Source organism: Anticarsia gemmatalis, chromosome 21 (genome assembly GCF_050436995.1).
Source record: "Anticarsia gemmatalis isolate Benzon Research Colony breed Stoneville strain chromosome 21, ilAntGemm2 primary, whole genome shotgun sequence".
NCBI classification, from domain to species: Eukaryota; Metazoa; Arthropoda; class Insecta; order Lepidoptera; family Erebidae; genus Anticarsia; species Anticarsia gemmatalis.
This window is the reverse complement of record NC_134765.1, coordinates 125,684-142,595: the sequence shown is the minus strand read 5'-3', so window position 1 is coordinate 142,595 and position 16,912 is coordinate 125,684. Positions and strand designations below refer to the sequence as shown.

The window sequence follows — 16,912 nt, the reverse complement described above, 5'->3', positions numbered from 1 at the left end:
AGTAAGATATAGATACTTAGGGCTGCCATCTTAAAAATTTGGAAAATCGGATAAGACGCGTGAAAACCCCGGATTGTAGAGTCCGAAAGCCGGACATGTCAACAAGAAAAGCAACCGCGACGGGAAGAGTGGGGGAACAGTGAATATACTTGGTTCGTCGATTGATCGTGGTGTGCGAGCATAGTGCGTGTATCGCAGGTGGCGCAATTTTTATTTATTTATAATTTTTTTTAAACCCGGTCTACAAATGAAACCTTCCCCGGACGCTCCCCGGATGCCCTCTAAACTAGGACAAATCCGGGGAAACCCGGGCGGATGGCAACCCTATAGATACTTGACTTTGCTGAAAGCCAAAACACTTTCTACGATATATTGAGATGTAAAACTGAAACGAGTATTACAGGCAATGAATTTATTTAGTATCGATGTGATTTGTTTTTTTACATCTATAATATAACAAACGACTCTGAACCATTGTTCGAAGTCAATTATATTAGGTATCAGGACTTACATATAATTTAACGTCAACATGTAATAAATATGTTAATGTAAGAAAGTTCTTTAAACCTTGCCAATGACATTGCAGCACCGAAATCTATAAGATTGAATTAATAACTCGTGTATAAACATAAATAGAATAAACATTTTATTACAACATAACAGGCCAAACCACAAAACCACAGTGCATTATTTAACAATAACAACAACAGTTATTTTCGTCCAAAACTATCAATGACGGTAGTTCGACAATTTCGGCGCATGCGTTTAAATATCTTCACGTATGCGTACAGGCATGCTTGAGTGTTACCGAGCCCTGCCACTAGAGGGCACTAGAAATGTGGGTGTGGGGAAGAGGGGGAGGTAAACCGCTGTAATTAATTCGGCTACTTCCGTATTATGCAGGTCACGTGCGCATGCGCCGAAATTGATGCCTCCAGGATACCTCGCCGTGTCGATGTTATTGTTTTAAGTGAGTTATGTGTGTCCGCTTGTATGTGCCAACCGCGGTGCCAACTGTACGACTTTATGATGTGTCATTCGCACCATAATTTATACTTACAGGAAGGTGTATTTTAGGCTTTTAAAAAGGTTTACAGATAAGTGTTTTCATTAAATTTTTGGGCATGCTGAACTCCCGAGTTAATAAATATGCCCATGCCCAAAAAACTATTTAGAGCTTCAATTCACGAGTTAAGACCGATAAGTGCAATGCACTGATTATTACTGAAACGTATATAAAACAAAATAAAGGTCACTCTACTGCGCTTAAACTACTGAATCATAGTAAACACTCGTCATCACAAACATTACCATACCCTGGTTCCATACATTTCCTCCAGGATCTCGTACCATGTGCATAGATGACTAATAACACGCACGCAACAAATTAGACTTGATAATAACTGCAATGAGATGAAACTGGTGATCAGGGGTCATTGACCCTTGTTGTGCAGCCTTCATGAATAAAACTGGCTCACTGTTGGGCAATGGTCTCCCAGAATGACGGAGGGGTTAGACCTTGAGTTCACCACTTTGGCCAGAACCAGGGAGGCTTTGACCTGTCAGAAAATACACTCAAATTGTCACCGAAATCGGTAGAGCTGTTTAGGAGCAATTTGGGTGATAATTACGCGGACAGAAATAATCTATTATGAAGGTATATTTCAGAACAAACACCTAAGGTGTTTGACTCATGACGCACAAGATTGGTGCCCTAACATTTAGTTGATCACGTTATTAGTTAATTGCCTCGTTGTTCGCCCTCGCACAAGACTCCGCTGAACTTGACAACACCTACCATTCACTACAGACAATCACTTAAGCGCTAATCATTTTAATTTTCAAGTTCACTATCATTACTTCTTGTTAGTGAATTTATTTGTGACATGTGACAAGTGAGATACTGAAGCCTAACTAGAAGAATATAGGCTACTACTATATACCGATGGAGAGCATATGTAACACTTATAAGTTCGGCGTTTAACGTTTAAAGTAGCAAAGAAGAGGGTGACATAAAAGATAAGTGGTCGAAGTGTCAGTGGTCTACTAGCCGGCACCCCCACCTCTAAGATGAAGAGACTGGAGTTTTGATCCGTAAATTTATGTAATATATTGGAAAATACTTCTTCAGACGTTCCCAAAGTCTCAATTGATAGTGGAAGACAAAACTGCTATCAGAACTATTTCAGGTGTCTCACTCAATCTAGGGAAAAGAAATTTTAAGAGATAAGGTTGTATCTAAGCGAAACATAACTTTGCTTTATTCCTCATATAGTGCATCACGTTGTGTTTTGTGGCATTGACCACAACTACAGCAACTACTAACAAGCGAGCAGTTACTTCTACTAACAGTAAAAACAAACTCATGTAAAAGCTCAATGTCATAATTAACATATCTATCAGAAAGATAATAGTGAACAGTTGGGAGCCATGTTTATCACAGGATGTTGCACAATAGTGTCGGTAACTCGATAGTAACGAATTATAACAAATATTGAGGATGGTGGCAAGTAGGTCGGCGCCGCACCGCGCAGGACATTAGAAAGTTAAATAGAACACATCAACTATGAACACGTTACGAAACATACATACATGATTGTGTTTACCCGTTATATTGACTCGCTTATTGATTACATTTCATTCAAGGATTGAGCGGAGAGATTTATTTCAACACTGAACATTTTATGTAAGTTATTGTTGAACAGGAATAGATTTTTCGAGATGGCCGTAGCAAGCTCAGCCAGTACGGAATATATGTATATGTTACTGTAAAAGCCCGAACGGTGGTAAATCCTAAGATTTTCCGGTATAACCTAAGATTTACCAACTCGCAATGGTAAAAGTCCGAACAATTCTTTTCTTTCGAACTTTTACCTATATTCACTTGATGATGTCGAGATGTCGCCGGAGCCCCGCTACGCGGGGCTCCTCCTTCTGGGTGGTTAAAAAAAAAAAACCACGAAGGCTAAGGTGCCTTGCACCTTAGCCTTCTAACCTAACCTACCCATGTCGCTTTGCCCAAAACTCCTTCTTTATAAGTATGTCACAGTATATAGTTATACCGTGAAATAGTTATAAACATAGTTATGAAGAAGGATTTTTTTATATGTCGTAACATAGTTTTTAAACTCTGGCTTGTTCGGACTTTTACCATTGAGAGTTGGTAAATCTTAGGTTTTACCGGAAAATCTTAGGATTTACCACAGTTCGGGCTTTTACAGTAACATATATAAGTTTGAAAGTAATTATAAATTCGTAACCCGTTATTTTCTAAAATCAAACGAACAAGTAAAAGTAGTAAGTTATCAAAATCTCTTATGTGTGTCGTATTTAAGTTTTGTCATGTGTATGAAAACATAATTTTATTTATCAAACCACAATAATTTAATATTGTTTTTTACACAGCAAAAGTAAGTAAGCAGTGAATATCGAACAGTGATTAGTCAAGGTAATGCCAAACCGAAGACCTCGACCGTGGTCACAATCGTTCACTATAAACATTTCTATAAAAAATCTACAAAACGATACTGTACTGTAACGTATTTTTTTAAATATAGGTGAATAGGTCAGCTACTTAACAATAAACAGACCTTAGTGTTTACTGAAGCTACAATAAGTTAAATGAAACTAGAAAGATCATGAAAGAAGGTTAGAAGAGTTGCCTATTTATGTTCAAATTGGGCAGAAGTACAAAACAAATCTAAATCATTTCTGTGTCACTACTGGGCACGGAAAGATAGTTCGGAAATTTCTTAAATGTAATAGATTTTCTTATGATATAATTCATACACTTTGAGGACAGCTAACAATATAGTTACGTCGAAAAGTAATAACACTGCTGCAAATGATACTATATAAGGTAGGCGATGATCAATCAAATTCTCTATTATAACTCGTCTTCAAAAGGAAGTCTATTATAGAAGGCGCATAAAATCGCATGCAAATGACCCTTCAACAGGCTAAGATTTAAATGAGTGCCTGTAGGTATGAGTGCGTGCACTTTACGAGTTCTTATAACGCAACTGCAGAGCGTTTGACAAAGTGTTTTGTAGACTTTGTAGACTGCAGTAAATAATATATTTTACAAAGTGTAGCGCACATTCAGACGACTTCTGTGTAGAGTGACACAATATGAAGATAATCAAGGCTAGTTAACTTTATTGTGGTTGAACATGGATAAATAATGTTAGATGTGTAAAGCAAGCAACCTTCAACTCAACGAGACATCAGATCAACATGTAACTTTGCATATGAGGCCACAGACTCTACAGAGATCATATAATGATGTATCTGGAAGTTCGAATTTATTGGCAAGATATGATAATCAATCAGTCATCAGCTATGTGTATAAAACCTTTCCTTTACTATCTGACTTTAGTGATTGACCGAAACTACTTAGCGTAGAAAATTAGAGTTTGGTATAAAGATTCCTTAGGAAGGGTAAAGAAGCACTAAAGGAGGATTTTTTGAAATTCCACGCGGACAAAGCCGCGGGCGGAAAGCTAGTCATAATATATGTATGACTTAAACGACATAACAAAAACTTAACCCCGCTTGCTTAGATGTGCGTGAATCCTAACTACCTAGTTATATCTAGTAATGCTATTGAGCACAATCGTAGGTAGTGTTCCCGAGGCCTATAGGCTTTTAGGCTTTTTTTAAGACTAGCCTATGCATGTGGGGCTACAGCGGGATAAAAGCCTAAAAAGTCTTTTAGGCCTTTAGGCTAGGCCTTTTTCATAGCCTTTTTTTGTCCACCCGATGACTATAGGCTTTTAGCCTTTTTATAGGCTAGGCGCATATTAAAAAGGCTTGAAAGGCCTGAAACCTATATAGATTTTTCGTCCTTTAGGCTAGGTCTATTTTATGTATTATTCGAGTATAAAGTATAATAATCGTAAACTTAATGTTACGATTTAAAACCGCCCTTATGTCGGGGGCATAAGCGTTTACTTTGAGTGTCTGAGTATTAACCGTACATTGGGCGAGCGCGTATTTGATCTTACTCAAGCAAAGTTTGAATGTCGCACTGTCGCAAATAATGTATAACAAGTAGATACTTATTATTTCCAATTTCATTTTTCATTTTTGTTTAATTCATACTAAGCCATAACCTGAACAATACCTATAGCCTTATAATAAGCCTACTACTCGAAAAATACTTCAGTCGGAAATAAAGCCTAAAAGGCTATTTAGGCTTTTTTAAACCTATAGGCTTTTTAATATGAGTAGCCTTTTAAACACCTTGTAGGCTTTTTAAAATGAGTGGCCTTTTAAAAGCCTAGTAGTCTATCATGGCCATAAAAAAGAACTAATAGGCTTAATTTTAGGCCTAAAAGCCTATAGGCCTCGGGAACACTAATCGTAGGTGCATTACATACTTCTATCATTTTAACAATGACGATACGACTACTACACGCTACGGTTTTAGATATTCAAAGAGGGCATAGCAAAAATATTTGTGACACAAATACATGATTCATTCAGCAACATTTAATCTAGTTTGGGACTACACTCGGCCACTTAATACTGTCATTAATATGTATTTTTCTGGAAGTAATATTTTGATATTAATCTTACATTATTTTTGCAAAGTCACAAGATGACTATTCTTAAAGCTACGTAAAACTAAATCACTTTTCTCATTTACACCAACCGATTACAGCAACTGAATACAATCGTATCAAATCTGTCGTCACATTCCTTCTCGTATGATATAAAGTGGTTATTTATGAAATATTGAATGTCTGTTACATTGCTGGTTATGTACACAACAGGCGCCGTGGGAATACCGACCAAACAGTGGAGAAGGAAAACCATGATCAAACAACGATAACACAATATTACTACTTATTGTTTGTTTGCACAAACAAACAAACAAATTACTTATTGATCTCTGACGACAGTTTCACGATATGAGTGAAGTTTGACACAAACGTAAGCGATACAGAATAACATTTGTCGGTAAACGATCAACGAGTTAAACTGTTGGCGCGGTCATTCTATAGATGGGTGACCGTATAGTGGTATTTGAACTGAGCGTCTCCGTGCTTTCGAGGGCACGTAAATAGTCGGTCCCGGTTGTTGTCAATTAAGATAATACAACGAGTATTATGTCAGCCATGTCAAATATCTTTCGGGCGGCTTGAACACTAACCAGCATCTACCTCGATTCTCTACCACTATCGACTACCGTGAACCGGCTAGCTATCGACATTTCGACATTTAGAATGACAGGTCTGAATAGATTGACAGGCCGATTGTCGGTAGTCGATAGTAATAGAGAATTGAGCTACAGGACTAGGATGACCACTAATAGGGTTGCCAACTATACTGTTTTAAACAGTATACTGTTTTGTTATGAATGCTAAGTGATGCAAGGATAGAAACAGAGGATCTATTTTATACTTAGAATTTAATACAAACTAATAGGACTGGCCTGACCTCATTTGTGGACGCATTCGACGCATATAGCCTAGAAATCCTACACGATATTATCTTCATAGAAAGCTCCATACTAACGCGTTCTGTTCTGTCGTCAGCAAATAACATACTACGTGATCCGCACGGCGCTGATGGGGTCGTGGTTCTTCGCGGCGATGCTGACGTGCGCGCCCATCGTCGGGCTGGGCCTCTACTACGACCAGCACTCCGCCACCTGCATACGGTACAGGGAGGCGGCCACTCCCGTCGACTTCACTTACGCCGTGTTCTATGTTACTTTTGGTGAGTGTTTTCAACTATTGAAAAATAATCTGTAATGTTGTATGTTTATGTATAAATAACTGATTTCATTCAATAAGTTGATGTCGCATAATTAGTCCATAATTTGAATAACACTATTTCCAACGTCGTTCCAATAAGTAGCGTAGAGTCATCTTGCGCAAATATTACAAACTAGCTGACCCGCGCAACTTCGCTTGCGTCACCTAAGAGAATGGTTCAAAATTTTCCCCGTTTTTGTAACATTTTTCCGCTCCTAATGACCGTAGCGGGATGTTATATAGCCTATAGCCTTCCTCGATAAATGGGCTATCTAACACTGAAATATTTTTTCAAATCGGACCAGTAGTTCCTGAAATTAGCGCGTTCAAACAAACAAACAAACTCTTCAGCTTTATTATATTAGTATAGATATACTTTGTAACAGGCCATTTCACAGACATAAAAAAATACTCGTACGAAATATAAATACTTAACCTTGATACAGTCACCTGTAGGACACACTGTCTCACACACATAATAATATGTGTTGATTGGGGGAACCAAACCTGTGCTAGTCTTCAGAAAATGTTATGAAGTATGCTGAAGTAGCATGTAGCAGTACAGTAGCAGTAAGTAGTGTATCTATTCGATAGCGTTTACCCTCATATAAACATGACAGTCTGAATAGGTAAACTACCGCTAAATGTGCCTCAGAAACTGGGCATGATTGACGAATATTATGTATGTTCGTCATTGAGGTCAAAAACCTCATCAATTAAGTTTAAAATAATATAACTACTTATAACATTAAATAAGGTAAAGCGACGCACACGCTCAAGCCGCAAGCGACTTAATAGCGAGTGATAGTGTGACTGACGACGCTGAACGATAGCCGTACTCGGTTATCGTGGACTATAATGTATTAAAAAACAAGTAAAAGTGCTATGTGGTGGTTTAATGAATGTTATGTTGACCTTGGTCAATGATAATAGTTATGAGTTACCATTAATCCATTAGTTATCCATTGTTAAGATTTCTTAAAAATAAAAAATGCACTTATATTCATAAAAAAAATAATTCCATGTTGTATTTTTCTGTAAAATTAGACATATTCACTTTTTTGAGAGCATGCACTGAACTCCTTTATAAAATAACGAAGGTCTGACGTTCACGGGCTCTCGGTCTATAATACTTGATAATCCGAGAACAGGCCCGTATAGTGTTCCATTGTATGTTTGTAAAAGTCGCCGCCACAAGATTCATGCTTAGTACAGGAGCTATCTTTTAAAAAGGAGTAAGCATAGCTTAGTTTAAACAATAAATACACGTAAGTTAATGATATTTGCGTGATGTTAATTCGTTTAACTTTCTCAATGATAACTGCATCTCGTTATAATCTACATATTGATCACAATGAGCGTCTGTCTGTCAGTCTGAATGCACTCAGCTCGGCTGCAAATTGGTCGACCTCGTGCGAGAGCGACGACTCCACACACGATCACTGAAGCACATGTCGTGTGTAGGGCTATTGAGATAATCATGACTGCATGTAATGAGTCAAATATAATGCGATTGTTGATATAATTGAACTGAGATTTGAGAATGTTAATAAAGTTAAACTTTTACTAAATAGAATCAAAATCAAATCATGCGAAGACTCTACATTTCTTTATCTTATCTTATACATCATATTTAAAATATATGTTACAGAAAAGCCAAATTTTATTTCAACTGTCATTCAGCAAGATCGTGTTTTTTTATAATAGGGTACATAACAGAAAATAAATTATTTGTTAGTAAGTACCAAGTTTCTTTACATTAGGCAAGAAGCAGCAATAGTCAATCAGTTCTTTAAAATGCGTCATCACCTACTAAAGAAATAGGTTACGCCGCCATGTGGTTTTCCCTCGAACTGACAGAAAAGTAACCCACTAGGTATATTTCAGAAATCCTGAATGGTTTCGTCATCATCACCTTATTCAAGAATTGGCAAAGTTCAGCGGGCTTATCACGTATCTCAGTTGACAACTAGCGTACGTCAAATTGATAACCACTGTGCAATACATCGCTGCTTTGACGGAAAAAGAATACAATGTTCAACACAGCGGCGCGCGGCGTTCAAATAGTTGTCAACTCAGACGGTCCATCTGGTGGCAGTTTCAAGTCCATCAACTCAGCGTCTTGTTATGTGCAGGTACAACGCTGTGCCTGGTCCTGGTGTACTGCAACCTGGCGGTGATCCGCGCGCTTTACGCCATCACGGTGCCGCGCGGCAGCCAGCCCGTGGTGCGGCGCGTGTCCAAGAGCAGCTGCCGCCAGCGCGCGCGCGCGCAGCCGCTGGCGCCCGGCGACCACCACAACGCCGCCACCGCCGAGGAGGTCGCCTTCAGCAGGCTCATGGCCATGCTCTCCGTGCTCTTCATGATTTGCTGGATGCCGCAGATGGTCAGTATAATTATTGTTATAGTTCACTTGCAAAACTATTAAGTCTTAAACAAAAAAAATAGCTTTTGGACCATTTAGCCGATTGCATTGAACTAAGTGACAAATGAAATTCAAAATTTGTCGGTCACTGCAGTGGTTAGGTTTAAATTGACGTCATAGTCTTGCAATTTTACGTGTTTTTTTATACTTATATAAGTTTTAAGATTCAGAATGTTTCGCTAAATACAAAATGTATTACAAAAAGTTTGTTCTTCATAGATAGTCTTCAATCGTTGTAAACAAGAAACAAAAGTTAGTGTTACCGGGGACCCTAGTCTCGTTAGCGTTTATCTAATCTATCAGACTAAGTGTGAGTGAAGTTCAGTCAGTCGGTCGCACGCTCCGCGCGGCACATACGACTGTGTCCAGTAGTCCACTTATATGATCGCCGCTGAATGAGCTAAAGTACCCATAAACACGCCAGTTAGCTTCACATTGGCACGGCGTATCTACTATTGTCTTATTGTGCTTTTGTTCCATCGACGTGGTGTCCTAATGAGGAGGTGCCTCGCATTGTCGCTCATTAGCATAATGTATGTGTTGGTATGTTCAACTACATATGCTACATGATGTTATTGTTCAATTGCTGTATTGTATTGAATCAGTATCGATAGGTGAAAATTAAGATTGTGATTTCTTTTGTTTCTTTTTTGTGATATGAACCATTGGTCTGTCTTGTCTTCATTTGTTCTATATTACATGTTGTGCTACAAAAATATGGGTTTAATCATAGTTGACCAAAATATTTTACTAGATATCACATTGGCAAATGTTTCATTTCAAAATCTAGGTGTTTCACTGCTTCTTATGCTAAACGACGATTAAGGGTTAGCCAGACATGCCATATACACGTTAAACATTCCGTAACTAGCTGACAGAAGAAAACTTTACCGAAGATAAGATAAGATAAGATAAGATATTTTATTTCGTAAAAACATGTGTATATACAGACAGGCTATAAGGCTTGCATGCAAGATGTACAAAATAGAGAAAGTGCAACATGTTTCGCCAACAATGGCATACAAAAGTTTTTAGGTAAAACATTATTTTTGACTGCAACACAAAATTAATAACATTACATTACATTACAAAAAATAATAGTAACAATAGCTTAGGTCATACTTTTAACATATATTTCCTTCAATAAAACAAATAATATTTCTAGTCTAAAAATAGCTTAGGTCATACTTTTAACAAATATTTCCTTCAATAAAACAAATAATATTTCTAGTCTATGTCATTAATTAAATTAATAATTGAAAAAAATAGCAGTCACATGAATAGAAATGTCAGAATGTAGCAAAAAAATTATGTATGTACATATGTCAATCGGAATTAATTAGGTAGTCAGAAATTGAATAAAAACATTTGGCAATGAGGTAACTCCTTAATTGAGACTTAAATTGATTAATATTTGATTGTTTTATATGTGTTGGAATTTTATTGTATATTACTGGCGCCATACAGAAAATACTTTTGTGCATCAATGCAGTATGCGACCTTACTATACACAGTCGATCGTTATCTCTCCGATTTCGATTGTTTACAACAGATAGTTTGCCAAACAACTGTGGATTTGTTTTAACAAAGACTGCAACCTCAAATATGTAAAGAGCAGGTACAGTTAACAATTTGTATTTAATAAAGTATTGTCTACAACTATCCAACGTGTTAAGCCCAAACATTGCTCGAATACATTTCTTCTGGGACCTGAAGACTAACTCCTTATTAGTAGAATTGCCCCAGAACAATATGCCAAATCTCAATAAAGAGCCTACCATGCCATGGTACGCTGTAATAACAGTATCTGCATTGACAACTGCCGCTAGTTTATAAAGAGCATAAACAGCTGAGTTTATACGTATGATCAACTTATCAGTATGTTGTTTCCAATTAAGATTTTTATCGATTGTTATGCCAAGGAATTTAGTAGAGTCCGAGAGACCGAATATCAAGTAGATTCTCAAAAAAACTATTACTACATCAAAGGTACAAATAAAAATGATAAGTGACATAACAATAGATCGATGTGACATGTAATTAGGAGCAGTCACCAGCGGCGACTGTGAGCCACGTGACACACTACCAGAATATCATCACACCATTTATATTCAAACTAACACCTCACAGTAGCACGTGGTCAGAGTACCAAGCATTACCAACACCAGCTCCTCATGGCCCATGACCTTGGCTCCTCCATACTCCACAGTACTTCACGCTGATTCACAATACGCATTAAATTTTATTTGCAACTTTGTATTTTCATATTTGGCAGATCGATTTCATAACAGGCACAGGAAATAATAACGTGTGTAGTTAAAATAAACGAAATTATTTAAAACAATAGCACATTGTTGATGAATGTTTCCAGTGAATTCGTTTGTTCAAAGAGCTATTTAGATGAATCTCTTCTCTTAATAGACAAGGAAGTATACAGCGACGGTGGTCCAGAACTGCAAATTGTAGAGCACCCAACTGTAGACTCTATGAATGTGACGAAACAAAGCAACTATTGACTCAACTTAGGAGGATTTCAGATATTCAAATTTTGATGACTGACCCCCGGTTTCAGAGGTACATTTAGCGGTAGTTTATTTCATCAATAGTTTTTTTCGTTTTATCAAAAAAACAGTTTGAATAAATAAACTACCGTTAAATGTGGCTCACAAACTACACCAAACATATTTAGTTAAGGGGTTTACAGGAATGTGTTTTAGCTTTGGTTATCTACTCATTGCATTGTTCAAGTCATAATATCAAATATGCATTAGCTCTTATAAAAAAGAATAGCCAAAATGGTTGAAAGCAGTACCTATAATCTAACGAGGAATATGTTTAGAAACAGCGAAGCGAACTGCGTCGTAGGACTTAAAAAAGACATTAGCATATTACATTTTGATCAAATCGGAATCTAATTCAAATTGAAATCGTGGGATAAATATCAATTGATGGCAGTCAGCCTACCTGTGATATTATTAGCTCATGACAGCACATGGTAGGGTATGGTGTATGGTACTTTATGGTACTACAGTCGTACTGGTCGTATGTCATCGATGCATCACTAATCACTATGCTGGCGATGGGTTCGATCGAGCATTGTAAGCGAACGCCAGCTATTTGTATTGTTTGACCATGCTTCCAGTGTAAAGGCACGTTCTTAGAGGTATAATTTGGTGAACTTATGGAATAAAATAAGATTTCCTAGCTTTCTCATCTCGATCAGTACCCACTTTGAGCTCTTCATGAGAATTTGTCTAGAATGTTGCTGTTGGTCGATTATATTATTTGGCCTTTTGCTGACATTTGTATAATCTTGATACGCTCGTAGACTCTTGATAATAGTGTTAGCAAGATCTTTACATCACTATAAAAGTTGCGGGTTTCTTAAAGCCTATTCTAATGTCTTTATTACCCCCATATCTTTGAGTAGAGTCATCTTATCCTTATGCTTAGGAAATTAGTGATCATCTAACAAAACGTAACACAAATAAAACCAATTTGTATTCTTTGTTCGATGTCACAAGTAGCGATAATATACAATGATCATAGTTTCTCAGAACTATTACGATTACAAGTAAGGAGTTCCAGACTGTAGCCATGTACATATGTAGGTGCTGAGCTTTACAGCAGTCGGCAGTGGTCGGTGCTTGTCGCCGCGATCATCGACCGTCATCAGCATTCAGCGCGGCCACCTGCTGGCGAAAATATTTCATTGTTTCGTTAATGGCGACGTACAAATTACAATTTTATTCATATGAGTCTACAATACGATGTCCGTGTCGAATATTTTGCGAGTTTGCAAACTTAACAACTTTGTTTTGTGGTTAGTGGTTAATCTAAGCCTTGAACAAATAGCTCCAATCTTAATTGACCACATTTAATTGTTCCTTAAGTAGATATAACGTTTTACATAATAGGTATAGATAAATCTTAAACGTGGCATATTCGGTAAGGTGGTCGTCACGCTCACACTATGAATCGTGGGTTCGATTACCACATGTAACAAACAATATCTGTATGGTCCTTAAATCTGGCTAGTTGTTAGTTAATGTAATGTCACGCTATTAGATAAAATAACGATAACAGATGCAGTTTAAAACATATAAACAACATTACAATTAATATGGAGGATGCGCGTCAATTATAACGATTGGTGTTCATTGGCACCACGCTGCGGTTCAACTATCAAGCTCACATAACTGCCGGTTTAATACTTAGCACAGCGTTTAATGGTTACTGTATTTATTCTTCTTAAATAATGTGATTGTTATAGACGACTTATTGCGCTTCTTTTCTAAATGCTTCTACGGCGCAGGATCTATTACGACTGCCCAAATCAAGCCGTAATAAAGTTGTTATCTTGGTAGATTTCGTTTTCGACAACATTCCGTGGTGGTCCACGGATTGTTGTTCCCGTGTTATTCTGACAAGAAGCGTGAGTAGCAAAGGTTGCGCCTCGGAGAAGTCAAAGAGCATCTAAATCTACCATCCCGAACAAGGGTGCTAGGCTACTTTAGTACTTACTATTCTGTGGCTAGGCGTTCCACTGGAATTAATGGCGATTAAGATAAAATACTGATCGATGGCAATCTGCCAGCTATGTTACACATTTGCTCATTAGCCAGAAGTTAACCAATAAAATGTTCGTTCGTTGGCAGATAACGTCAGCGCTGTACTTGGGGCTGGGCAGGGACAAGTGGGAGCGGCTGCGGCCGCTGGGCATGCTGTCGGACGTGCTGATGCTGTTCAACTACGTGCTCAACCCCATCCTGTACGTGCTCATGCGCCAGCGCCGTCGCCTCTCGCTCACCGCGCTCTGCCACAACATCGCGCACTGCTTTAAACGGGTAAGAGAGCGTAAGTTTTATTCATAATAGATTTATGTAAATGTCCCAATTTTGGAATAAGAAAAGAATTCTGTTTGTCCCATTCCACGTTAAGCGACTTTTCATTTCCGTCATCAAGAAAATTGATTTACGCAATTTTTGTTAATTTCATCTACAGCAACTATTCATTGCTGTGTTTTTAAACTCCGGGCTTGCCGTGCCACATGCATGACTGAAGATTTGTGTGTGTAGGTACCTACCTACTTTGTGTATGTTAGTAATTAGTTAGAGTACGAAGATATACCTAAATAACTGATTGTTAATGTAATTACGATAACATGTTACAGAGTCACGAAATATCGAACGAGTCGGAGTCAATGAAGACCTCATGTTGTCCGGAGACGATGATGGTGAGCGACAGTTCGGCGGAGATGCGCCCCCTGCGCCCGCTCGCCTCGTCGCACCCCTCCGCCGTGCTGCTCAAGATCGACGACTGACACACCACTGACGCAAGACGTCACAAACACAACTGTCACTGTCACACAAACGTCAAAACCCACAGGCAAAGTAAACTCACGTTTTAATTTCGAGTTTTTGTAGTAGTCGACTTATTGTCTGCAAATCGAAATAGTGTTATCAAGACATTACTCTAAAGTAGAGGCCACAGTGATGTGTAGATTAACCTTAGGTATTATGTCTATTAAGTTAAAAACGTGAGTTGAAAAATGTCTCTCTTTACTTTCATATCGAGGAATGTTTATACGCGATAGATTTATCGCCCACTTTTCTCGGACCAAAGATGATAACTATTGCGTGTAAGTTACAATAAAACAGAATCTCACAAATTACTTTTATGAGTACAATTACATAGCTAGATATTTTTGTTTTACGAGCATTTGAATCGAAAATGTAAGTCGTAAGTAATTTATTAATAAAATGATTTTGATCTTTGTGAAGAATATTAGCTATTATAAAACTTAATATAAAAAAATAGTATTAAATAAAATGTGTGCGCTTGTTGACCAAGCTCTGAGTCCACATCGGGGGTTAGATACCCCTCTCTATAATTATAGTGTTTGTATGTACTTATTAGGATTAAGTATATATTCATTATCACAAATTATAGAACAAAGCTTGTAGGTATATTTTAACAATTCACGTGAAAGACTAGTCACATTATCTAGTTACCCATCATAATAAGTTTTTCTACGTCATTACAATATTTTTTTAAACCCAACGACGTCTAATTTACGGATAGTTTTATATTTTATAAGAAGATTGTAGATAAACGAATCAGTATTTAGTTCTAATTTAGACACAAATTATTTGTTTCATAGACACCGTTTACTGGTTGCGCGGTTTTCAAGCGAAAGAACATAATGTGTTAAGATACACATAATTAACACGCATTTTGTTAACGTTATTATAAAATTAAAGTTTATCATCAATCATGCGCAAATGTGGGACACATTGAAGGTATGGAAACCTTCATAAATGATTCTACCGTAACGGTAGGTATTAGATATTTCTGGCAGCAAAACTATCGGGCCGCATCACGACAGCCGATCTCACGACACAGTTTCGACGTGTTGATTATACTACTCTAACTAAATACCTACTAAATTAATTGTCCGTTTTCTGGAGGCGGTAATTAATACCAATTTCACCTAGATACACAATTCAGTTTCAGTTTCAGTTTTTATAAAGACAACTCCCGCACTAAGATTTGCTCTTGTGTCGCGGGGACTTTTACAAACATACAAACAACGGACACAAAGCACAACCAGACCCGAAACAATTATTTGTGGATCGCACAAATAATTGTTCCGTGTGGGAATCGAACCCACGACCTCCCGACGCAGTGGTGTTGGCGTGGTGACTTAAACCACTGCGCTACGGAGGCAGTCTAATAATAATTCAGTACCTACATATAAAGCACTCTGTGGAACACAATACTGACAATACCCAATCGATGTAGATACAGGCCCTAGCTATAGAGGAACCTACCTACTAATAAAATAAGGAAATATGTTGCGATATTTCACAAATACTTTTTCACAAATATTGTACCTATTTAGTTGTTAAATATTATTAAAATAAATAAGTACAATTAAGATATTTGTGTAGTTTTTTGTATCTTTAAATAATTATATAATGTATGGTAATGTCTTAATATTGTGTAAATTAGTAAAGTAACGGTACAAGGCATAATAATGAAACCAGGACAAAAAGAAATACTCAGAATTTTATAAAAATGCAAAAACGTAGGTACCTAAGACCCATTAAGGATGCAAGTCATACAAGTGAGTAAACGTACCTAGAGACGCAAGTACCTACCTTTTTTTATTGTAGCTAAAACCATTAAACACTCCACAGACGATAGACCATACCCACAGTGTTTATACTCGATCGTGATGAAAAAATCATGACTGAATCGAGTCGAGAACCTGTAGGTACCTGTGCGACGTGTGTGCACTGTGCGACCACGAGCACGGAAAGTAATTTGAATAGATTTGTCTCTGTTTAATTCAAATAACGTAATTATAAGTTTTACAGAAAAGTCTTTGACTTGCTAAAAAGACTCAGTGTCTAATTATAATTCGGATTCAATCAAGATGCAATTCTTAAGTTTTTACACAACCGAATATTGTATTATATTAGACTGTTTACTTTGTTTATTTTGTTATGTGCACATAGCTTTAATAGATAATGTTATTATTATTATACTTTATATTTCCCATATTGGATAAATAAATTGATGAAAATATGAGTTTTATTTTGAACTGTAACTTATTTTGGTACACAGTAGAAGGCAATTTTAAACGGCTGTTGCCGCACGACGTTTTAAAATTATGAATTGTGTTATCTTTGCAGTCGACTGAGACTTAGCAAATACT

At 37.2% G+C, this 16,912-nt stretch overlaps 1 protein-coding gene across 1 annotated transcript in view; it reads left to right on the top strand.

Annotated features, from left to right (window-relative positions):
* LOC142982241 (prostaglandin E2 receptor EP2 subtype) overlaps window positions 1–16,776 on the top strand; it is a 37,292-nt gene extending 20,516 nt beyond the window's left edge. Inside the window, exons 4-7 of the mRNA XM_076128649.1 lie at window positions 6,543–6,726; window positions 8,900–9,150; window positions 13,848–14,036; window positions 14,363–16,776. Of these exons, the coding sequence (XP_075984764.1) occupies window positions 6,543–6,726; window positions 8,900–9,150; window positions 13,848–14,036; window positions 14,363–14,512 (774 nt within the window). The 3' untranslated portion in view covers window positions 14,513–16,776. The remainder of the gene's footprint in view (window positions 1–6,542; window positions 6,727–8,899; window positions 9,151–13,847; window positions 14,037–14,362) is intronic.
* Window positions 16,777–16,912: the final 136 nt, after the last annotated feature.